Source organism: Mandrillus leucophaeus, unplaced genomic scaffold, assembly GCF_000951045.1.
Source record: "Mandrillus leucophaeus isolate KB7577 unplaced genomic scaffold, Mleu.le_1.0 Scaffold707, whole genome shotgun sequence".
Taxonomy (NCBI): Eukaryota; Metazoa; Chordata; class Mammalia; order Primates; family Cercopithecidae; genus Mandrillus; species Mandrillus leucophaeus.
Window position 1 is genome coordinate 1,152,551 of NW_012107664.1, and position 25,894 is coordinate 1,178,444.

The 25,894-nt window shown below is 35.0% G+C and overlaps 1 protein-coding gene across 1 annotated transcript in view; it reads right to left on the reverse strand.

Annotated features, from left to right (window-relative positions):
• LOC105528191 (BTB/POZ domain-containing protein KCTD8-like) overlaps positions 1 to 25,894 on the reverse strand; it is a 198,634-nt gene that overhangs the window by 102,692 nt on the left and 70,048 nt on the right. The window contains exons 3-4 of the mRNA XM_011964814.1: positions 18,730 to 18,762; positions 18,338 to 18,421 (exon numbers count right to left, since the gene is read on the reverse strand). Coding sequence (XP_011820204.1) covers positions 18,338 to 18,421; positions 18,730 to 18,762 — 117 coding nt within the window. The remainder of the gene's footprint in view (positions 1 to 18,337; positions 18,422 to 18,729; positions 18,763 to 25,894) is intronic.

Below are 25,894 nucleotides of genomic sequence, written 5' to 3' on the forward strand. Positions count from 1 at the left end.
GGAGGGATAGCATTAGGAGATATACCTAATGTAAACGACGAGTTAATGGGTGCAGCACACCAACGTGGCACATGTATACATATGTAACAAACCTGCACGTTGTACACATGTACCCTATAATTTAAAGCATAATTAAAAAAAAAAAAGAGAGATAATCGGCAAATAAAAGATTGGTTCTTAATGTTACACACAGCGGGGTGTGAATATAAGCCTTTCCTGTGCTTGTTCCTAACATTTGGGTAAATCATCTCTATGAGAAAATACTTTTTAATTTCTCTCTTTCTATCTCCTCCCTCCTTTCTTCCTTCTTTCCTTCCTCTGTCCCTCATTCCTCTCTCCTTTTTTTTTTTTTATGTGAGAATCAAAAAAGAGATAATGTAATGTACTCATAGCAGGCATAAAAGTGGAAACAGAGTGATCAAAAGTCTTCGAGAATTTCTAAAGCTTTAGGAGGAGAAAGTTTTTAGTCATCTATAAACTGTACAAATGAGGACACAAACCGACCTCAGGTTTACATGTCTAAACTAGAAGAAGCTGAAATAAGGTTTAATCAAAGCTAAGAATCTACTAAAATACAAATTACAATCTTAAAATGTAAATGCAACAGTTTCTTTATGATGTCTTACCAGCTTTTTATTTCTTGTACATTGTGGTAGGACAAACTGGTTCTAATAAGTGGCAGCTGTTCCACTTTGCACACCCACTTGAGGGGCAATAGTTAGAGAGGTCCAAATGCCAGTCTATGGAGAATGCTCTCAGCAAAAGGTATGGTAGTATAAAAAGAGTGATGGGAAGAAAATAGGAACAATGCTGCCACATAAAGCTTCCAACAGAAAAGCAGAACAATGTTTCAGAAGACATTATTTAACAAATTGGCATCAGTGTAGCAAATATTTATTAAAGGTCTGTATTAAAATATAATTGAACTTGATAAAAATATGGTTTCTTATTTCATGAGAGTCAGTAAATATTTCAGGGTGGTTACTTCCATGGTCCCAAAAGAGTGGCATCCCAAGACTGGTTTGGTAGAAGCCATCTGACCTGGTGCAGGCAAAAAGGCAGATACATTGTCTGTAGACAATCTAAAACAATAAGAAAACCATCTAAAAGTCAGTCTTTTTATTACCGTATCCTCATGTATGGATTCTTCTAGACAATTTTCATAATAAGATACTCTTCCCTGAAAACACTTTTCATTCAACTAAGTTCTAAACAATTGCTAGTTTTCACCAAGTTTTATTAATTATGTGTATGCTTCAGATTAATACGTTTATGCTATATATCCTTTAATAATGTATTCTACATGGAAATTAATACAGAGAATTCTAAGTTATATAGTTGGCCTCTGACCCGTGTGGATGCAACTATATGTATTCCTTTTTAAAATAATTATCTAAGGATTCAGAATTGTTCAAATTTGCTTAGGACATTATTTTGGGCTTTATCGCTTGTGGTAATACATATTCTTTAGTTTAAACAGTAGATTCCAATTAAATAATAATAGCACAATAATTATGAAAGTAAAGTAAACAATCTTGAATCACTTGAACTCTATCATTCTATATAAGTAGTTGGTATTTTGTGTGTATGTGTTTTAAAATTTTTTAAACAGTAAAACCAAGTGAGAACTGCAAGATGTCATATTTTTGTTTGGTAAGTGCAAATTTTATTTCATACATTAGCTATTTTCCTCAATTTAAATAAACTTCACATTTAATATTCTCTCAAGATATTTGTTTTAACATTAAAGAATGAATTGAGAAAGTATCATTACTGATTATTTCTTGAGACTTACTGAAAATAATTTTGTCAGACAATGGGAGTGTTTAAAAAATAATCTTCATCAATGTTTTAAGTACTCTATGTACACCACTAAGAGAACTTTGGTCCAAATCCCAGTCTAGCTACTTAACTCTGTGACATTGAGCAAGAGATGAAGTTTCTGTATCTGTAATTTGGAAATAAAACATTCCTATTTAATTGGATTATTTTGAATATTAAATGAGTTAGTACAGGTAGTTAAAACAGTATCTGGAAAATATTAAGTAACTGATAAATGTCCAAAGTTATTAATATTCATGCTAGAAGATATGACAGACCATCACCTCCTAAAATGAGCACCTCAAATTAATAAGCCTATTAAATATTCAAAGGAAAGAAGATTATAGTAAAATCCCAAATAAGACAAAACAAATAAAAATAAAAATACCTTTATATGAAAATCCCAAGCTTTGATAATTATAATTTATGTTAGTATATAAAGGACTCCATGGCAAGGAAATCTTTTAATTTTGTTTAATCTTATTTTTCGCCTCTCTAGGCCATAAGTTCCTTTTTCAGGAGTATTTCTTGAAAAGAAACACTAACAGTACACTAACAGTGTTAAAAAAGAAACAGTTTAATAGTGTTAGAAAACAAACAGTACACTAACTGTTGGTACACTGCAAAAAACAGATCCACAGAGTAAATCATTCATTCATTCATTCATTCATTCATTCATTCATTCAATAAAAGCTTACTAAACAACAACCAAAGAACCAATTATATCAGGCTACAAACAATCCATAGGGGAATCAGACCTCTGTTTTCCCTCAATAATTAATTAATAACTAATTAGTAATGAACATTATGGAGCACTTGCTCACACAAAATGTTTCCTAAACATTTTACGTGCATCATTATTTTTTAACTCTTACTTCAATCCTATGTAGAAATAGTAAGAACCATTTTTAAAGATAAAGAAACTGAGTTTTGTAATCATCCAACCAGTAACTTGTGGAATTGGACTTTGGACCAAGATATTCCTGACACCAAAATCTGGGTTCTGACTACACTACTATATTCTTAAGTAAATTTTACTCCATTCCTAAAGAAGCTTACTGTCTGGAAATAACAATAAGTTTATACAGAAAGTTACAAGGATTGCATTAAATTTGCTCTTGTTGCCTTGCCTTCTGGAAAGCTCAGGGCTAAGGAATATGATTGGTTTAATAGCTTATTTTAGTCTTGGGTTCCTGACACAGTTACCTACACTCCATTTTTCATCACTTTTGGTTTTCTCTTCTATTTTTGTTTAAATGTTTGATTTATCAAGAGTCTTTTACGCAGACATATAAATTAGGCCAAATCCATTAAGGAGGCAATAGCTGGAAATCTTAGGAAAGAAATCCAGATATATAGTAACTATATGTATCAACATGAATCTTTCACTCATAATACTGTATTATGTAACCAAATTATTCTCCACACAATATGCTCCCAATGGATGTCAGGGTTTCTTGCTTTTTTCCATTTATCTTTTCCTAACTCCACTTTCTGTCTATTCCTGTGGCAGGAAAAGAAAAACAGCTATCAAGTGCTCTTAATAGGATAGCAATGCCTATTAAAAGTCAGAATATTAATATAGTAGAATGGTAATTACTTTCATATTGCTTAAAAGGGCAATGGTGAAAAATGAAGGGGCAGCACATTTGTAGACATGATGATGAAATAATTTAGAAACTGTAGAAGAAAGAGCCAATAGTCATTGACTCTCTGGCCTTATCCTGGCGAGTCATCCAGACATGCTTTAAAATGTTAGAGACTTGGAAAACACACCACACTTACATTGATCAACAGTATTCAAGTTGTAATGAATAGTATCTAAAATCAGAAATGACAAGAGTATCAGTGACCTGTTTCACAGCCAGGCCAAGACCTCATCTCTGTTCTCATCCTTTCTGACCTCTCAACCATGACTCAAAGAGTTGAACTCCCAGTCTCCATTATTCCTCAGATATCGAGAGGACAGACTCCACTGGCAACCAAAACCTTCTGCATGCTTTTCCCAATATTTTCTCTATTGATATGCTGTAATTGCCAGGTTATCTCCTTTCTATTTTTATTCTTGCACTATTAAATCAGAGAAGGTTTTTCTCTAGGGTCTGTCAGGAGAGGCACTTAGAGGAAACAGCACAAGCTATGGAATCAAATAATTCTGGATGTTAGTTCCCATTACATGTCAGCACTGTGGCTTGCGATAAATTGGCTGCACCTTTATACCTCATTTTTATGCATAAAATGGAGATAGTCATATTTGCATAAAGGTGTGTGCATTATCTATAGTTGCCATAACAATCACCATAAACTTAGCAACTTCAACAAAATTCATTATTATCTCACAGTTTTAGTGAGTCAGAAGTTCAGGCACAGTGTGGTTCAACAAGGTTCTCTCTGTAAAGTCTCATAAGGATGAAACCAAGGTGTTGCACATCCTGTATTCTGTACTGGAAGTTGGGGGAGACCTGCTTCCCAGTTCATTCAGGAGGCTAACAGAATTCAGTTCCTGTCCATGTCTTCAACTTGGTCCCTTCTATCTTCAAGCCAGCCATGGTGCTTGGAGTCCCTATGCTTCAAGTGTCTCTGATTTCTTCTTCTGCCTTCAGCAGAGAGAAAGATCTGCGCTTAAGTGCTGATATGATTACACTGGGTCCACCAGGATAATCCGAGATAATCTTTGTATTATATAGTCAATTCATTAGTAACTTTAATTACATGTAGAAAGTCCCTTTTTGCCACATACATAGCATATTCATGAGCATGATCCCCAGGAAACAAACGTCCTGGGGAACAAAATTCTGCCGACCACAAAGGATTAGTGTGAGGATCAAGTAAGTAAACATATGTCCAGGGTGCAGGGTTTTTATGGTGTCAGCCAGATTTTGAACACATACTATATAAATACTCATCTTTTCTTCACTCACACCACAACATATATATATATACACACACACACACACATATGCTTTTCTTTGATATGTTGGCTTGTGTCTCATCTTTAAAGATTAGATAGATTCACTAGGATGAAATGCAACTTTTCTATTTTGATCTCATTCATACAGGTATTAATGAATTAAAAACCAACCAAACAAAAATGTTTACTTTAGTATTTTTCCTTGGTTTTTTTATGATCAAGTTATAGCCTAAATCCTTGGCTTCTCATTTAACCAAGGAGTGACAGAGGTCTTGGAAATTTTCAGTCATCTTGGAGAAGACACTATGAAATTTATATAATTCCTAATCTAAGTAATTTACAGTAGACATAAAATGCTAGGGAAAAGCTTTCTCTTGCCTTTTGAGAAACTAAGAAATTACAAAGAGCATGCCAAGGTCAAAGCACACCTGTTTTAGGCCTGAATTAAACAGAGAGAATCATCTAACTTTTTCCCAATCAAATGATAAAAAATAAAAGCCCCAGAAGCTTTTTGAAACAGGTAGGAGCCACTGGACAATATACAGTTCATACTGCTACCCTCTGGGTATCCTTTCCATCAGCAGATTCAAGTTTTAAAGTAATTGGTATTTTTTCCCCTCTCCCCAAACACTCAGCTTTTCTATCACTGTCAAGAGCTGCATCCTTTTCTCAAATTTAAGACCATTCAAGTACTCGAACTTCAGAGATGGCAATTATTAATTTCACTACTAAGGCTTGAGAAAACGAGCTGCTCCAGAGTGAAGAAGGACTTTATGCCTCCATTGTTCACTCTCCCTCAAAACTACCCTAGGCTAAGGACACTATCACAGGGAATCAAACTGTGGAAGAGGACAGATGCATTTATATGCAGCTCTCCTCCTAGCCAACCAGTACAATAGCGATGGTTCCCTTTCTGCACTCTAAAAGTTTCTCTGTACCATACACACTCTTTTCATTATGATCCTGTAGCACTTGCCAAATCTAGATAAAATTCTTGCAACCCACTATTGAGATGGTATTCTTGGTTGTCTGCTTGGGTTCCTTTGCTTTATGCGTATCATTTCAGAATGAGTTTAAATTGAGAGAAAAAGGAAGTACAGTGGTAATGTTTCACTAGTAGTGACATGAAATGTGAGCTGGTATACCTAGAGGTAGTTTAGAAGAGAGATACATCTCTTTGATCTCTATAAGAAAAGAGCCATTTTTATAAAAATGATAGAGTTTCAGAGCTAGGAGATTCAAAATTCCTGAATCCAGCTATCTGACTTTAAAAATGAGTAAGGTGAGGACAAGAGAAGTGATGGAATTTGCTGAAAGTGGTATGACTTAATCAACCCTAGTGAGGATTAGCACAATGAGAGCCAGTCTGAAGTCACTATGTTACATGCCCCAACTCCTTCAAAACTATGCAAAACTCTGTCACTTGTAAAATAATCTCCATTTATCTGTACCCAACTAAAATAAAGCTGATCACATTCACATTCCTGGTTGTTGAGTCTCATTTACTGATTGCAAAAGAGTAAAATTTATGGATCACTTTTTAAATATTGAATACAACCCAATGGCTTCTATTTCATAAAGTATACATATCTTCCTACACAGACTTAGAAGAAACACATGTCCTGCTTTCTGCCTTGCACATATTAAGTTATACATGACTAAATTATCAGAGATACTTGCTTCCAACAAATTCTTCTGGACACTACTCTGAACAAACTGATGTGTACACTCATTAAATATTGGGGTCTGACTGATAAGAGTTTTCTGTGAGCCTTTTGCCTAATGATATTAAGACAGAGTTCCCAATTTGTACTTGTGGTGATTTACTGTTCCCGTTCCAACCATAATGATGGAAAATGTTTTTCCACTATCATTTAATTAGCCAAGCAATCCTACTAGAAATTAGTCTTGAAAATGTACCAGCAGAGAAAAGATTGAGAGCAGTTCTAAAGAACTTTGCACCAAGACGAGATAACTTTAGTAGCATGGCACTGGTATTAAACACTATCAATAATAGGAGTAATCCTTTCCCATAAAAGGATTAGAACCAGAGGCGCTCAGCTTTTTGGGGCTTGTATTCCCTATCTGTATAATGAAGAGGTAGGTCTAGCATATTTGAAATATTATTTCTAGTTGTAGGACTCTATTTCATTCCCAAAAGGATGGCCTAAATGAGTGGCCCTGAGGATAAATAGCCTCTTAATAAATATTCTAAAATAAATGTAAAGTTATACTAAAACAAAAAAGAAAATCTAACTTGATTAACTACATATGGCCAGTAACAGTCCCATGCATTCAGCAAAATACAGGCATACCTTGTTTTACTGTGCTTTATTTTATTGTACTTCATAGATGTTGTATTTTTTTACACATTGAAGGTTCATGGCAACCTTGCATCAAACAAGACTATCAGTGCCATTTTCCCGATAGCACATCATCACTTTGTGTCTCTGTGTCACATTTTCATCATTCTCACATTATTTCAAACATTCTTGTTAATATTACACCTGTTATAATGATCTGTGCTCAGTGACCTTTGATGTTACTATTGTAATTATTTCGAGGCATTACCAACCACACCTATCAACGATGATAAACTTAATTGGTAGATGTTATGTGTGTTCGCCGTCTCTCTCCCTCCCCATGAGCCTCCCCATTCTTGAGGTACAACAATATTGAAATTAGGCTCATTAATAATCCTACAATGTCCTCTAAGTGTACAAGTGAAAGGAAGTCATGTGTCTCTCACTTCAAATCAAAAGCTAGAAATGATTAAGCTTAATAAGAAAAACATGTTGAAAGGTGAGACCGGCCAAAATCTCAACCTCTTGCACCAAACAGTTAGCCCCAGTTGTGAATGCAAAGGAAAAGTTCTTGAAGGAAAGTAAAAGTGCTAAGCCAGTGAACATGAGTGAAAAGAAAGAAAAAGAGCCTTATTTTTGATACGAGGGCAGTTTTAATGATCTAGATAGAAGATGAAACCAGTCACAACATTTCATTTAGCCAAAGTCTAATCCACAGAAAGGCCCTAAATCTCTTCAATTCTATGAAGGCTGAGAGAGGTGAGAAAGCTACAGAAGAAAAGTTTGAAGCTAGCAGAGTTTGGTGCATGAGGTTTAAGGAAAGAAACTATTTCTATAACGGAAAAAGCTAAAGTGAGGCAGCAAATGCTAATGTAGAAGCTGCAGCAAGTCATTCAGATATCCAGCTAAGATAATTGAGGAAGGTGGCTACGGAAAGAACACATTTTATTATTATTATTTTCTTTTTTTTTTGAGACAGAGTCTTGCTCTGTCACCCAGGCTGGAGTGCAATCTCAGCTCACTGCAACCTCCACCTCCCAGGTTCAAGATATTCTCCTGCTTCAGCCTCCTAAGTAGTTGGGATTATGGGCACATGCCACCATGCCTGGCTAATTTTTGTATTTTTAGTAGAGGCCAGGTTTTGCCGTGTTGGCCAGACTGGTCTCAAACTCCTGACCTCAGGTGATCTGCCCACTGTGGCCTCCCAAACTGCTGGGATTACAAGAATGAGCCATCATGCCTGACCCAGATTGTCAATGTGAATAAAATGGTGGGAGATGCCTCTGAGACTTTCATAGCTAGAGAGGTGAAGTCAATGACTGGCTTCCAATCATTAAAGGACAGATTGACTCTCTTGTTAGGGTCTAATGAAGCTTATGACTTTAAGTTAAAGTCAACAGTTATATACTATTCCAAAAGTCCTGGGGACCTTCTAGGGCCCTTAAGAATTATTCTAAGTCTACTTTGCCTGTGATCTATAAATGGAACAAGAAATCCTAGATGACAGCACATCTGTTTACAGCATGGCTTACAATTCTAAACCCACTATTGAGACCTACTACATAGAAAATAAAGATTCCTTTCAAAATATTATTGCTTGATGACATGATTTTATATTTAGAAAACTCCATCATCTCAGCCCAAAATTTCCTTAAGCTGATAAGCAACTTCAGCAAAGTCTCAGGATACAAAATCAATGTGCAAAAATCACAAGCGTTCCTAAACACCAATAACAGACAAACAGCCAAATCATGAGTGAACTTCCCTTCACAATTGCTACTAAGAGAATAAAATACCTAGGAATACAAATTACAAAGAATGTGAGGACCTCTTCAAGGAGAACTATAGAACACTGCCCAAGGAAATAAAAGAGGACACAAACATTTGGAAAAACATTCCATGTTCATGGACAGGAAGAATCAATATCGTGAAAATGACCTTACTGCCCAAAGTAATTTATAGATTCAATGCTATTCCCATCAAGCTACAACTGACTTTCTTCACAGAATTGGAAAAAACTACTTTAAACTTCATATGGAGCCAAAATAGAGCCCGCATAGCCAAGACAATCCTGGGCAAGAAGAACAAAGCTGAAGGCATCATGTTACCTGACTTCAAAGTTTACTACAAGGGTACAGTAACCAAAACAGCATGGTACTGGTACCAAAACAGATATATAGACCAATGGAACAGAATGGAGGCCTCAGAAATAACACCATATATCTACAACCATCTGATCTTTGACAAACCTGATACACATAAGCAATGGGGAAAAGATTCCCTATTAAATAAATGGTGTTGGGAAAACTGGCTAGCCATATGCAGAAAACTGAAACTGGACCCCTTCCTTACACCTTATACAAAATCAGCTCAAGAAGGATTAAAGACTTAAATGTAAGACCAAGGACCATAAAAATCCTAGAAGAAAACCTGGGCAAGACCATTCAGGACATAGGTATTGGCAAAGACTTCATGTCTAAAACACCAAAAGCAATGGCAACATAGCCAAAATTGACAAATGGGATCTAATTAAACTAAAGAGCTTTTGCACCGCAAAAGAAACTATCATCAGAGTGAACAGACAACCTACAGAATGGGAGAACATTTTTGCAATCTATCCATCTGACAAAGGGCTAATATCCAGAATCTGCAAATAACTTAAATTTACAAGAAACAAGCAAACAGCCTCATCAAAAAATGGGCAAAGGTTATGAACAGACACTTCTCAAAATAAGACATTTATGCAGCCAACAGACACATGAAAAAATGCTCATCATCATTGGTCATTAGAGAAATGCAAATCAAAACCACAATGAGATACCATCTCACGCCAGTTAGAATGGCAATCATTAAAAAGTCAGGAAACAACAGATGATGCAGAGGTTGTGGAAAAATAGGAATGCTTTTACACTGTTGGCGGGAGTGTAAATTAGTTCAACCATTGTGGAAGACAGTGTGGCGATTCCTCAAGGATCTAGAACCAGAAATAACATTTGACCCAGCAATCCCATTACTGGGCATATGCCCAAAGGATTATAAATCATTCTATGATAAAGACGCATATACACATATGTTTATTGCAGCTTTATTCACAGTAGCAAGGACTTGGAACCAACCCAAATGTCCATCAATGATAGACTAGATTAAGCAAATGTGGCACATATACACCATGAAATACTATGCAGCCATAAAATAGGATGAGTTCATGTCCTTTGCAGGGACATGGATGAAGCTGGAAACCATCATTCTCAGCAAACTATCACAAGATCAGAAAACCAAACACCACATGTTCTCACTCATAAGTAGGAGTTGAGCAATAAGAACACATGGACATAGGGAGGGGAACATCACACACTGGGGCCTGTGGGGATAGGGGTCTAGGGAAGGGATAACATTAGGAGAAATAGAAATGTAGGTGACGGGATGATGGGTGCAGCAAACCACCATGGCACATGTATACCTATGTAACAAAACTGCAGTTCTGCACATGTAACCCAGAACTTAAATTATAATAAAAAGTTTTATTACTGCTTATTGACATTGCACTTAGTTACTCAAGAGCTCTGATTGAGGTGTATAAGATTAGTGTTGTATAAGATTAGTGTTGTTTTCCTGCCTGCTAATACAACATCCATTCTGCCCATTGAGCCCATAGATCAAGGAGTAATTCTGATTTTCAAGTTTTCTTATTTGAGAAATACTTTTCATAAGATTATGGCTGCTAAAGATAATGATTCCTCTGATGGATTCCTCTATGGCAAAGTAAACTGAAAACTTGGAAAAGATTCAACATTCTATATGCCATTACGAATATTTGTTATTCATGAGAGAAGAACAAAATATTAACAGGAGTTAATATTAAAAGATTAAATAAATTTTAATAGATTAAGTAAATTAACAGGAGTTAAATTAAAAGATTAACAGGAGTTTGAAAGAAGCTGATTCTAACCCTTATCTTATCTCAGTGGTCACATCTCAGTCTCCTTTGAAGATTTTCTTTACTCCAAAAACTTCTTAATATTCTAGTGGTTTCTCTCAGTTCTGGGACACTTCTCATTTTTATCCATATTCACTTTATTGGTAACTGTAGAAAGTTTCATGACTTTAAATACTGAGTATATTTCAACAACTCAAAAATTTTATCTAGGCTCAGTCTGCTGAACTCCAGGCTCATATATTCAATATTTAGATATCATAAATTCAGTATGTCTGAAAATACATTCCTAATCTTCCCTTCTAAATCGACCCCAAATTTAGTGTCTCTCATTATAATTTATGGCAACATTTTCTAATTGTTCAGGGGAAAAACCTTGGAGTAATGCTTAAACCCTTTATATCACAATATATTTGCCAGGAATTGCTGTTGCTTCTACCTTCAAAATGGATCCATAACTGACTACTTTTCCCCATCTTCAGCACTGCCACCACCTTGTTTCTCATGTACACAAATGCAATAGTCTCCTAACAGATAAGAAAGCCCAGTGTAGCTGGGCATGTGGACAAAAGAGGTGATACCGAAGAAAAGGGCCAATAACAGATTTTTTTTTAAGGTTTTTAGATAAAGGTAAGCAGCTTGATTTTATGCCACTGGGATAAGGAACCTACTGGAGTGTTTTACATAGGGAAGTGATGTGATCTTATCTGTGTTTTAAGAAAGATAACTTTGCTCCTGGAAAGAGGATGGATGGTTTAAGGGTAAGGGTGCCAAAAAGAGAGGATTGAATAGGAGGTATTACCATAGACCAGAGAAAGATGATGATGAGAGTGGATATGGAGGGCAGATTCAGGATGGAAGTAGATAACAGAGGATTTGTTGACTGAGTGACTGAGGGAAAGTGAAAGAAAGAGAAATTAATGTAACTATTGGATTTTTAGGTTAAGCAACCTAGCAGATGGTGTTATTATTTACTAAGTTAAGGAGATTCATTAACTGTAGTTTCATAGCATTTTCAAGTATATAGCAGAAAGACTATTTTAGTTTAAATATCCTATAGATATAAACCACATAAACTTTCATGAGTTCATTAAAATTGAGAATTTAGAGGCTGGTTGTGGTGGCTCATGCCTATAATCCCAGCACTTTGGGAGACCAAAGGAGGAGGAATGCTTGAGCCTATGAGTTCAAGACCAGCCTGGATAAAAATAGCGAAACCTCATCTCAAAAATAAACAAATAAATAAACATTAAATTAATTTGAGAATGTAGGAATTATTTTCATACATGTAATACTGTTTCTGTGCTATAAAATGAATTATTTAAGCATATCTTGATCATGTTTAAAGTAAATTATTTAAGCATATGTTGATTATGTTTAATCATGTTTACAAACTTAAAGTAATAGAATTGAAAGTGTCTATAATGTTAAACATTTCACAAATATTTGGCTAACCTATTTGGTAACAATTCCAGGAAAAGGAAATTTACCTACCCCAAGGACTCTAGCACCAAACTCAATTTTTAAACCTATCTAATAATTAAAACACTCATCCTTACATTAGGCCAAAACCTACCTCCTGAAGTATTTATCTAATAGTCCTGATTCTGCCATCTGTGGCAAATAAATAGCACCTAATCTAAGATAAACAACATTTGTCACCTTTGGCACCACTTAATTCTCTGACTCACAGCAAACATTACTAATTTACCACTGTAACCTTTCTTGCTGATCTAGCAGGGTTCCTAATCAGACTTAACACAGTATTCTTGGCAGCCACTACAAATCAATAGAAGATAAAACTAATTCCTTCAAATAAAAAAAAATTCTTGAGTGTTTATTATGTTTCTGCATTCATTCAAGGAATCCACAGTTGACCTGTATGTAGATGGTTACACAATAATCTCATAAACATTATAAGAAATATAGAGTACTATGAAAGCTCAGAAAATTGGGTATCTGGACCAGATTAAACAGAATAAGGAAGAGTTGCCTTCTTGCTAACAGCCCTTTAGTTGAACAGACATTAAATGTATGTCAAATTTTCTTTTCTCCATTCTTAATGCCCTTAGTATCTTCAAGCTTGTGTGCTAGAGGAAAATGTTAAGGCATATTAGGGAAGGGATTTCTCATCTTTTTCTAAATAAAAGGCACTTAAGACTTAAACATAATTAACATTAGAAGAAGTTTAGAAATGACTGTAGAGTTCTAACGTCAAAGTACAAATCAAGAAGTGTATACTCATCCAAGTGTTTCTTCTATAATGAATAGAAAGTCACTGATAACTGTACAAGAGATTGGGTGATTAGTACATAGAAACTTTCTTTAAAAACATGGATACATAAAATTGACAATGAAATCTAGATGACCAAGAGATTCATTAGAATAGGTCAATTAACAGAAAAATAGTGATACATCAAAAATATATAATGTTGAGTAGTGAATCTATTTAAATATAGAAATTAAACAACTTTGAGTTCGACATGGTTATAATTTCCGCTCTTCCAAAGCAAGGAAGTAGATACTTTGCACAGTTGAAACAATCAAAAACACTGGATGCCTATTCTGTATGACAGTTATTTTCTTAAATTTACAGGTAACTTTTTCTTTTCATGAAGAAACGCTCATTTCAAGGTCAACTATGCCTTCAGTTTTACATCTGTTCTTCTATCTCAGATATACAAAAGTAAAAATTAATCAAAGTTTTCTATTTTTAAATGAAAAAGTACCCCATTTTCAAAATTAATTTCTTTCTGAGTAGCTATCTCACCTACCCTCTTCCTTTCTGCATATATACTGAGAAATGTATGTATGGAATATGGTCAGAGAAGGCAGGTAACAATCCTTGTTAAAATGTCAGATTTTTATCATTATTTGAATTTTTCTAATCAGTATATATCTTTTTTTTCTATAAAAACAATAAAGCAATCAATTTTTTAAAAGGATACAGGTTAAAACTCTATATGTAAATTTAGTCTTATTTATTAATTTTCATCTTATTTATTTAGTTTTATTTATCTGAATATTTTGAGAATTCTTATCTTTAAAATAGAGATACTATCTACCTCACAGTATGATTGTGAGCTTTAAAGAAACTGATACATGTAAAATTCTTACGAAACTATCAAGTGTTTCATATTTACATAATTTGTTACTCATGTAATGTTAATATTAAGTATTATATAATTGCATAACATATTACATATTAGTAACATGCTGTACTATTAATATTACATAGAATACTATATCACATTAACAATAAAATCTCACAATATATTCAAAGAATCAAAAGTATAAGAAATTTAAATACAAAGACAAAATATGAAGTGGTATAAATATAAACTGATATATCTACGGATATATCTAGGGATAGGTCTTACTTATCTGTTATTAAAGCACAATAAGGGAACATACTTTGAATAGATCCATGATGAGAAAACACCAAGAGTTGATACAGAGGCAATGCAGACCCTGAGGCTAAAGAGAAAGGAAGCTGGAAATCCTGTATAGGATTGTCAAATGCCAGTGCTAGTTCCACCCTAGAATGGCTCCTGGGCAAGGGCTGAGTGAAGAGATGGTGAAGCAACCCACTCTTGCCATGGAACTTTGGGATCCTAGCTACACGAGATCCCACAACCCCCACAGACATTTTAACTGCTGGGGGTGGGTAGGGGGTCTGACCTGAGAGTACATGGAGAGTAGAGAGAGACAGAGCTCCAGCGTGTGTGGAGCCTGGGGGTTTTTGCACACAGGGCAGCTGCAGTGGAACATGGCCACAGGTGCCCATATCCCAAGCCTCCCAATCTTCCCCAAGTTGCTCTAACCCCAGTTGACTGTCGGGTCAAGAGATAGCAGGGCCAAATTTTGCAAGAAATTATACATTCAAGTCTACAAAACAAAAGCTACCAATATGATAACAGTATCAAAATCTCACATATCAGTACTAACCCTGAAAGTAAATGGTCCAAATGCCTCAATAAAAAGGCATAGAGTGGGAAGCTGGATCAGAAGACAAGACCCAATTATTTTCTGTCTTCAAAAGACCCACCTCACATGTAATGACATGCACAAGCTCAAAGTAAAGGGATGGAGAAAGATCTACCATACAAACAAAAAACAAAAAAAAAAAACAAGTCTTATATCACATAAAACAGCCTTTAAAGCAACAACAATCAAGAAGGACAAAAAAAGGGCATTATATAATAAGAAACGATACAATGCAACAAAAAGGCTTAACTATCCTCATTATATATGCACCCAACATTAGTGCACCCAGATTCATAAAACAAGTTCTTCTTGACTCACAAAAACATATGGATAGGCACACAATAATAGTAGGAGACTTCAGCACACCACTGACAGCATTAGACAAATCATCCAGTAGGAAAACTAACAAGTTTTGGATTTAAATTCCACAATTGAGCAATTATACCTAACAGATGTCTACAGAATGTGCCACTCAATAATCACAGATTATATATTCTTCTCATCTGCACCCAGAACATGTCCAAGGATTGAATACATGCCAGTCATAAAGAAAGTCTCAAGAAATTAAAAAACTTGAAACCATACCAAGCACTCTCTTGGACCACAGTGCAATAAAAATAGAAATCTATACCAAGAAGAACTCTCAAAACTACACAAATACATGGAAATTTAACAACTTGCTCCTGAGTAACTCTTGGTGAGCAACAAAATTAAGGCAGACATCAAAAAATTCTATGAAATTAAAAAAAACTAGAGATACATCTTACCAGAACGTTTGGGATGCAGCTAAAGCAGTATTAAGAGTAAAGTTTATAGAAATAAATGCCTTCATCAACAAATTAGAAAGATCTCAATTAACTATCGAATATCACACCTAGAGGAACTAGGGGAAAAAAGAACAAACCAACCACAAAGTTAGAAGAAGAACAGAAATAACTAATGTCAGAGAAGAACTAAATGAAATTGAGAAGCAAAAGTCTACACGAAAAATCAATTACACCTAGAGTTGGTTTTTCAAAAGAGCAGACAAAATTATTAGACCATTACATAGATTATCAAGGAAAGAAAGAGAAGATCCAAATAAGCACAATCAGAAATGACAGAGATAACATTACAATTGATCCCACAGACAATATATATTCAAAGACTATTATGAACACCTATATGAACACAAATTAGGAAGTCTAGAGGAAATAGATACATTCCTGGAAACACAAAATCTAAGTCTGAATCAAGTAGAAAGCGAAAACATGAACAGAGCAAACAAATAGACCACTGGGACAGAAAAGAGGACCCAGCAATAAAGCCAGAAACCTAATAATCATTTGATTTTCAACAAAATTGACAAAAGTAAGCAATGGAGAAAGGACTCCCTATTCAGTAAACGGTGCTGAGATAACTGGCTAGTCATATGCAGAAGAATGAAACTAGACCTCTTCCGGTCACCTTATACAAAAATTAACTGAAGATGAATACAAGATTTAAATTATAAAAATTGTAGAAGAAAAGCTAGGAAATACCCTTCCAGACATTGATCTTGGCTAAGAATTTATGGTTAACTCAGCAAAAACAATTACAACAAAAACAAAAATTGACAAGTAGTACCTAATTAAATGAAAAGAGCTTCGATACAGCAAGAGAAACAATCAACAGTGTGAGCAGACAACCTACACAATGAGTGAAACGATTCACAAACTATGCATCTGAGAAAGGTCCAATATTTAGAATTTATAAGGAAGCTAAACAAATCAACAAACAAAAACAGAAATAATTTCATTAAAAAAAATGGGCAAAGAACATGAACAGACATTTCTCAAACAAGGACATTCCAGTGGCCAACAAATGTATGAAAAACAGGCTCAACATCACTAATCATCAGAGAAATGCAAATGAAAACCACAATGAAATACCACCTCACACCAGTCAGATTGGTGACTTAAAAAAAAAAAACAAACAAACAGGTGTCAGTGAGGCTGTAGAGAAAGAACACTTATACGCTCTTGGTGGGAATGTAAGTTATTCATCCACTGGGGAAAGCAGTACGCAGATTAAGTGAAGAACTTAAAGTCCCATTCAATCCAGCAATCCCATTACTGGGTACATACCCAAAGGAAAATGAACCATTCTACCAAAAAGACACGTGTACCCATATGTTTATCACTGCACTAGTCACAATTGTCAAGACATGGAATTGATCGATGAGTCCATCGACAGTGGACTGAATAAAGAAAACGTGGTACATATACATTATGGAATACTATGCAGCCATAAAAAGAATGAAATCATGCCCTTAGTAGCAACATGGATGCAGCTAGAAGTTATCATCCTAAGAGAATTAATGCAGGATCAAAAAACTAAATACTACATGTTCTCACTTATAAATGGGAGCTAAACCCTGACTACACATGGACATAAAGATGGAAACAATAGACACTGAGGATTACTAGAAGTAGGGAGGCAGGAAGGCGTGGGCTGAAAAACTACCTGTAGGGTACTATGCTCGCTACCTGAGTGATGGGATCATCTGTACCTAAAATCTCAGCATCACACTACGTACCCATGTAACAAACCTGCACTTTTACCCTCTGAAACTAAAATAAAAGTTGAAATTATTTTTGTAAAAAATATAATTAGGTGGTAGTGCAATTTTTTTTTTTTTTTCTTGAGTGACTAGTTATTACAACTCAGTATGTTGAGGGGAAAAAGTCTAGGAAGTATCAAGTAAGACTTAGTCTCCATTAATAATTCATCAGCTTGAAAGGGCCTATATTTTCCTATTCATTATAGAATTTCCTATAAGATTAAATTTTATCTCATAAGTACCAGTAATTATCCTTAAAATTTGTTTTAATTTTAACTTTGAATTCTAAATATGTTCAACTATTGTTTGTTTACATAGGGACTGTGAGATATTTTTCTATACCTCCTATTGTTGTTTGAAGTCCTTTTCAAGCCTCCTTATAAACAAATCCCTACAAGACTCTTTGTAGATAAGGGCTTGTAGATAATTTTTTCAGATCATTAAGAGATGTTGATAAAATGCTCAAATAAAATATAAATAAATATTAGGCTACTTAAACAAAATCCAGAATCTGAGCAGATGGAAATCTTATCTAAGCACAGGATTATTATGGAAAGTAACACCTCAATTTTTTTCAATCTGATAATTTTCCATGCACATAACCTGCAGTTTGCTTTTGAAAACTATTTTAAGAGGGTTTTTTCTTCTTAGTTGATGACCTTTTCCCTTACAGTTAGTTATCAAATATAGTCAACCAAATTACTGAGTTCAAATGCTTTTCAAAAGGAAATGTTCACCTTGTCCAAATTTAAAACCAGATTAATTTATCTGCCATACTTATTGGAGAGTATTAAACTTACCTGCTGCCAAGCATCTGACCCTGGTTCTGCATCTTGATTCATGCTTGATTTGGCAAGCAATCATAAATACCCATATATTCAAACCTAGAGGTAGCAAAGGTGTAATTGGTAGAAGCAGAACCCAGAGGACACAAAGAAATTGAATTTATATAAGAAAAGGTCAGGGAAAAGCAAATTATATTTATTATTTTAGATGCTAGATTTCTAGTCTTTGATTTTTTTTTTCTAGGAATCTGGCGAGTTAGGGTGGTTAGTATTTTAATCTATTATATGATGACATGAGGGGAATTTTTAAAACCTAAAACCTTATAAACACTGGCCAAAAATGGAAAAAGTTGTTGAAAATACTGAAACATAGCTACTTGAAAATTATTTTAGTATTATGAAGTTACAGAAGATTGAGCACAAAGACATTGTCAGAGAACCTGTGGAAAGCCAATCAAAAGAAGAACGATTTATCAGAAATATAAATAGAATTATTGTATGGAGAATGAGATAATTCCATTTATCATTTAACAATTTTCTTGAGCATTTTATTTTATATCACAAAGATTTAACGTCACTAATAACAAAAATGTAAATTAATGCAATGCATGCCCTTTTGCTGAAAAATTGACAAAGGATAGGAAAAGGATAATGTTCATTTTGCCAAAAGTTTAACAAAATTGACAATAATGAAAGTATAAGTGATAATTTATTATTGTGAATCTAAATCACAGAAATGATTTGATGCATGCAGGTTCTCTATAAATATATAAAGAGGAAGATAAACAGTTACATTAGTACTTTCAATGCACCCTTCCTCTTAGTAGATCTGGTCCCTGTAGTCCCGTGGTAACACAGAAAAATGGAAGGCAGTCTGACACTTAAAAGATTTTGTAAGACTCCATTGCCCACTGGTGCCTAGGAGGCATCAAAGCACTCTTAAGACAGGTACATAAAGCACATTCTGCCCAAAGATTTTATAAATTGAAACCAGATTTTCTCACTATAATGGAAAAACATATTTTTAAAAGAATATCTATTCATTTCGCATGCCATCAAGTTCAAAACCATTTCCTCATTACCCTCCAGCACCATAGCAACCAGTAAGATTATCTGGTTTGACTTATAAAAGCATTGGCCCACTTTGAAATAGAGTGTCTATTCATGAAAACTGAAAAAAAATTCCTTATGAAACCTGATTTCGTGATAGCTTGTCCCCTAAGGCTTCACTTGGATTCTCACCAAAGACCACTATCATCAATAGAACAGAAGAATGTTAACTCTCTATAGCATCCTACATATCCATTTTGTGCACAGGTTTTCAAAGTCACATTTTTAAATGTTGGACTTGCTTTCTTAAGTGAATATTATGCAGAGCCCAGTATACAGAACAGATTAAGGTAGAGCTGATTTGCTAAAAGCAGAATGAGAGATGACCACCCTCCAAGTTTAAGGTCCCACTTTTATCTAGGAAAATCCTGAGGCATATCTATTGAATCTTAAGGACAAGGTGAATTCAGTTAAAACACCAATGAACTAGAAGAAGGTAATAAAATGTTCTAAGGCAAAAGAAGACAAAAGATAGTCAAAAACAGAGAAACTAGGTTTGGCAGGGTGGCTGACGCCTGTAATCTCAGCACTTTGGGAGCCTGAGGCAGGAGGATCCCTTGAGCCCAGGAGTTTGAGACAAGGCTGGGTAATGTGGGGAGACCCTGTCTCCGTATTTTAAAAAACAATAATTAGCCAGACATGCTGGCACACGATTGTAGTTTCAGCTACTCTGGGGTCTGAGGTGGGAGGATTGCTTGAGTCCAGGAATTAGAGGTTGCAGTAAGCTATGACTATGCCACTGCACTCCAGCCCAGGTGGCAGAATGAACCCCGTCTCAAAAAATAAAAATAAAAAGACAGAGAAACTAGATGACTATTAGTACATCCTCTGATGGGGCCTTCTAGAACTAAAATGCTGGCAATGTTTGGTTTGTTCCTGAGATTAATAACTGCTAAATGTAAGACCCAAGAGAGTCCTTTTTTCAGGCTCTTTTATGTTGTCCTTATTTAATTGTCAGTTTCTGGGAAAGCAAAGAAAAAAATGTAAAAAATTTTAATATTTAAGATAAACATATAGTTTATTTGTACCTAAGTATATTTATATTTCTTTAAAATTTGATATAAGTATTACCTGTCATTTATTTTGATATGTGTCAGGCTATTTTGTGTTGCTATAACAGAATAGCAGACTGGTTAATTTGTAAAGAAGCTTCTCATAGTTCTAGAGGCTTAGAAGTCCAAGATCAAGGTGCTAGCATCTTGTGAGGGCTTTCTTGCTGTGTCCTCACATGGCAGAGAGCAGGAGGAATGTACCCATTCCCCCAAGTCCTTTTTACAGTTGAATAAATCCATTCATGAACAAAACACCTCCCAAAGGCTCCATCTCCCAGCACTGCAGGACTGGGAATCAAGTTTCTAACAAATGGCTTTTAGGGAACACATTCTGACTGTAGCAATATGCAATTATTAATATTGGTAATTTATTATATATTAATTCATTTTTAATAGCGTCTCCCTTTGTAAATAGTTAACCTGGTCATTTGGTAGATAAAAACTTGTAAGATCCAAGATATTTGAAACTACTCTACCCAACTGGTCTTAATCGCCTAGCCATTAAGAATGGTTTCCCTTGGTTTAAATAGTTCCAATTCTTATACGATCATATTTGTTTTAAAAGTAATTTTGCAGTAGAAAAGGAATGCTTAGATTTGTTATTTAAGAAATGGCAGCATAGTTCAAACAGAGATCATGAATGTATTTTGTTTTGAAATCTAGATACATACGACATGAAATAATTGAGTTTCCTCATCCTCAAGTAAAAGATAAGTCCTCCCTCTTTTTTTGACCCCTAGTAATCCCTATTTCTCTGCCTTTCTTTCCATTCTAATCACACTGAATTCCCTTCTAGCCAAAATAGCCAATATAAGAAGAGGCTATGGAAATTAAGTCCCTCTAACAGAAGACCTGTGATTGACCTTGGAAATGACCTTCCCATACAATCAATGGTATAAATGGTATCATAACAGTGTCATATGTGTTAATTAGGCATTTATGAGCAGAAATGGGGATCCAATAATAATTTATAATGTTATTCTAATATGTTTTAAATTGATATATTAATGGCTTATGAGACATAATTTACATATCTGTTCTGGTTTTTTTTTTTTGTAAAAAATAAGGATATCTTAGACTCTGAGACACCAATATAATTAGTAGACTATATTGCTGCTCTTTAGTAAGTTCATAAAATTACTCTATTCTTCTACTAACACAGTGATGAATGGTATCATGTGGGCTTCACTAATATTCATTCCCTAAATTTTAGTAATGATTCATCTAATTATGTGTTTTATTTTTAAATCTTTTGTTTCTGTGATTTTCTGAAATTTTTTTGAGTATTTCCCAGAGCAACAACATAAAATACAAACTGCCTCTGAAAAACCCCAAAAATGACATCCCAAAGATTATACTACCCTTGGGGTCACAGAGTCCATGTTACGTGAGGTCTAATCTGAAACACTCCATTAGATAACAAAAAATGGCCCATTTTCATTTTCTTTTATATCAGTAAGATATAATAAATTTCCAATATTAACACTCTATATTTTAGAAAGCATATTTAATGCTATAGAAGCAGAGTACTTTCACATCTATTCTTCACATATCTATATGCCAAGTACTGGGTTGACAATAAAAAAACAAATATTTCAATAATGAAGACACTAACACATAATGCCTGCCACCATTGCAAAGTACTAAGTTAAAAAAATATATTCAACGTAAGATAGGGATAAAGTATTCCATAAATAGGTAAGCCCAATAATTGGAACAAATTAAATCAAAACAGATTAGAATAGAATTGCCAACAAACATGTAAAAATAAAACATCATCTAAAATTATAATTGCTTTGCAAATTAAATCACTTTTTGGACTGTTTTTCATCCAAAAAGCTTTTTTGACATAACATGGTCCCCTATTTCTCAGATGTATATTTTTTCACATATAAATTGATATCTACATTTAACATAGTCTTATGAGATCTTTTTTCCTCTGGTAATCTATTAATAAAATAGCATCTTACAATCAATGAAATGTAGTATATATGCACATTTTCTATTTTTAAGGCAAACACTACCACTAAATTGCCCTTTAATACATATTTGAAAAATAATGTCCCTGCTATTTACGCTACCACAGAGGCATCTTGAGACTGTGAATATTAATAATGTATAAATGAAATACTATGTCTGCTTCTCTTTCAAAATCCCCAAAAAAGATATGGTAGGTCTTAGATTATTTATGTCCAAAGGAATAGGTTTATCTTGCGTACGTAAAACATTAGAAATGTCTACTTCTCCACAATGAATTTGCAACTTCCACGAACACAGCACCTGTGTGATATCTTTCTGACACTTTCTGAGTAATTCCATGTGGCCAAAATCTATGGTTCTCCATGGAATATTTTACTCTTGTAATTAGCGGCCAGTTCTTGCTTTTAAAGCACACAATAGATTCAACATCCTTTTCATTGTACTTGTAACAATTGCTGCATCTATTTTGGAGCCTGCCATTAGACTATGAACTCATTTGAGTCAAGAATTACCTTAGTTATCTCTCTGTTGCTCACAAGAAGCACAGTATCTGATGCAGAGCTTGTCAGCACTCAAGAAAATCTGTATAGAATGATAATTGTAATGAAAAAATATACACCACAAGAAGATGCTGCAAGAATAATAGAAAGACACTAGGACTAAAGTTTATCTTTTTCTCTCTGTTCTCAGATAAGGATTTACAGCAAACTTTCCAGATATACTGAGACTCAGGTCCCTTCCTTTCCCATAAATAGTCTGTCAGGCTTTTGTTTTGGAATTAGGAGATGATATGTTTCAGTTACATATACTACTTTAAATGGATCCATATTTCTACAGGGAAGTGGCAAAGTCTCTGACTTTTCCTCACAAAACTCATTCACACTAATGATCTGCCCACCCACCTCTTTATTTTTTTGGATAATAAAATTAACCAAGATGAATTAGGGGGAAAAGGAGAAGAAAGTGCCATCACCACCACAGTTTGTTACATTTTTTATTGTAGCAGCAATGAGATATATAAATGTATTTTAAAATCACCTGAGGGGAAGAGCTGACAGCTCCCCAGAAACAATAAGAAATAGCTCCCTGAAGAAGGTCCCTAAAACTTTCTTCCTTACAGTCTCAATATGATACACACTCCCTTGACTCACTGAACCTTTTTAAAAAGTACTGGGAATAGCTACCAGTTCAGACTCCATACCCACTGGCTCTGTACTAAAGTGACAAAATGCTACCATCCTAAAGACAGGTGACAACATTTCTGGTCTCAATAATCCACACTGGATCCAAAAGAACAGAACATAGCACAGAAGTTAGAGATAAAATATTTATTAAAAGATAGTAAATAAAGTAACAAATGAACAGATCTTTTGAAAAAAGCCATTCACACAAAAATGGACAGTCTACAAAGATGAAAGCATGATAAAATGCATACAGTTGTAAAAAAAAGTTCCAAGTTTTCAATGGCAATAAAATATAAATAATTCCAAGCTTCTTTGAAAAATCACAATGTAGCTAGGTTAGAAATATTGCTAAAACTTACTTTCAAGTACATTAGTTGGGTATCATGTATCCCAATTATAGAAGTGAATACATGCTTGTGGAAATCTATTAAAAACATAAAAGTAAGAAAGATAGTATTACATAAATAACTTCATCACCCAAAGATAAGCACAGCTAAAATACATATATAAATTCTCATTTGTTTGTAAGGGTCCTAAGGGTTCTCTCTGCCTCGTTTTTCAAAGAACACTATTCCTATTTCTTTTTAAAAAACAGGTATGCCATCATATTTTTCTACCCACCCATCAAGCCTTCTTCCATGTAGCAACATTCTCACATAATGAAAATCCAAGATATTTTTACCAAAAGTTTAAGGTGAGATGGGAAACTGTTGTGTGTTTCTTTTTTCTTGCATAAAAATGTGGTGCCTGCCGGGCGCGGTGGCTCACGCCTGTAATCCCAACATTTTGGGAGGCCGAGGCAGGCGGCTCACGAGGTCAGCAGATCGAGAATATCCTGGCCAACACGGCGAAACCCCGTCTCTACTAAACATACAAAAATTAGCAGGGTGTGGTGGCAAGTGCCTGTATTCTCAGCTACTCGGGAGGCTGAGGTAAGGAGAATTGCTTGAACCAGAGAGTCTGAGGTTGCAGTGAGCCGAGACTGCACTCCAACCTGGTGACAGAGTGAGACCCCGTCTCAAAAAAAAAAAAAAGAAAAGAAAAACAGATAGTAGTGCCTTAGATGTTTTGTGTTTTTGTTTTTGTTTTTGTTTTTTTTTGAGACGGAGTCTCACTCTTCGGCCCAGGCCATCTCAGCTCACTGCAACCTCCACCTCCTGGGTTCACGCCATTCTCCTGCCTCAGCCTCCGAGTAGCTGGGACTAGAGGCGCCCGCCACCACCCCCGGCTAATTTTTAGTATTGTTAGTAGAGACGAGGTTTCACTGTGTTAGCCAAGATGGTCAGGATCTCCTGATCTCGTGATCCACCCGCCTCGACCTCCCAAAGTGTTGGGATTACAGGCGTGAGCCACCGCGCCCGGCCGCGTTAGGTGATTTTTAAAAATAACCGGACTCCTGACTATTTTTCAAATGTAATAGAAATTCAGAGTTGTCCAAAATAACCTACAGAGTTGTAGAATAACATGCTATTTTGCTTTACAACTAAGTCTTCACACTTATGAGTAAATTAGAACAGATTAAAGCCCTCCAAATGTCTGATATTTATCAGAGGCACAGCTTCTATTTCAGTTCCTAATCATGATTTTTACTGCTAATAATATAATAAATGTAAAGCACTGTCCACAATGGATCTAATTACAAGCATGCTATCAGAAAAAAAGGTTATATTCATGTATTTCATGAGAAAACGTTTTCTGTATTGCCATCTCTTTTTAAATAAAAACTTTTTTGAAATATTCTATTAAAAAGTTACAGAAAAGAATAAACAGCTTGGCAATCTGATTGCAACAAGAGAATGTACTATTATATATGCAATAACTAGAAAAATAAACTTTTATGGTATGTTTTTTAAATGCTTAACTCAAACTAATCCTATACTAGTAGGATTATCAGTAAGAACTCTTAAATAAGGCCAGGCACAGTGGCTCATTCTTGCAATCCCAGCACTTTAGGAGGCTGAAGCAGGTGGATTGTTTGAGCTCAGGAGTTCAAGACCAGCCTGGGCAACACAGCAAAATACTACCTTTACAAAAAAATACAAAAATTACCCAGGTGTGGAGCTGTGCTCCTGTAGCCCCAGTTACTTGGGAGGCTAAGGCAGAATTGCTTGAGTCCAGGAGGCAGGGGTTGCAGTGAGCTGAGATTGCACCATTGCATTTCAGCCTCGGGGACAGAGTGAGACCCTGTCTGAAGGAAAAAAAAAAAAAAGAAAATACTTTTTTTTTTTTTTTTGAGACAGAGTCTC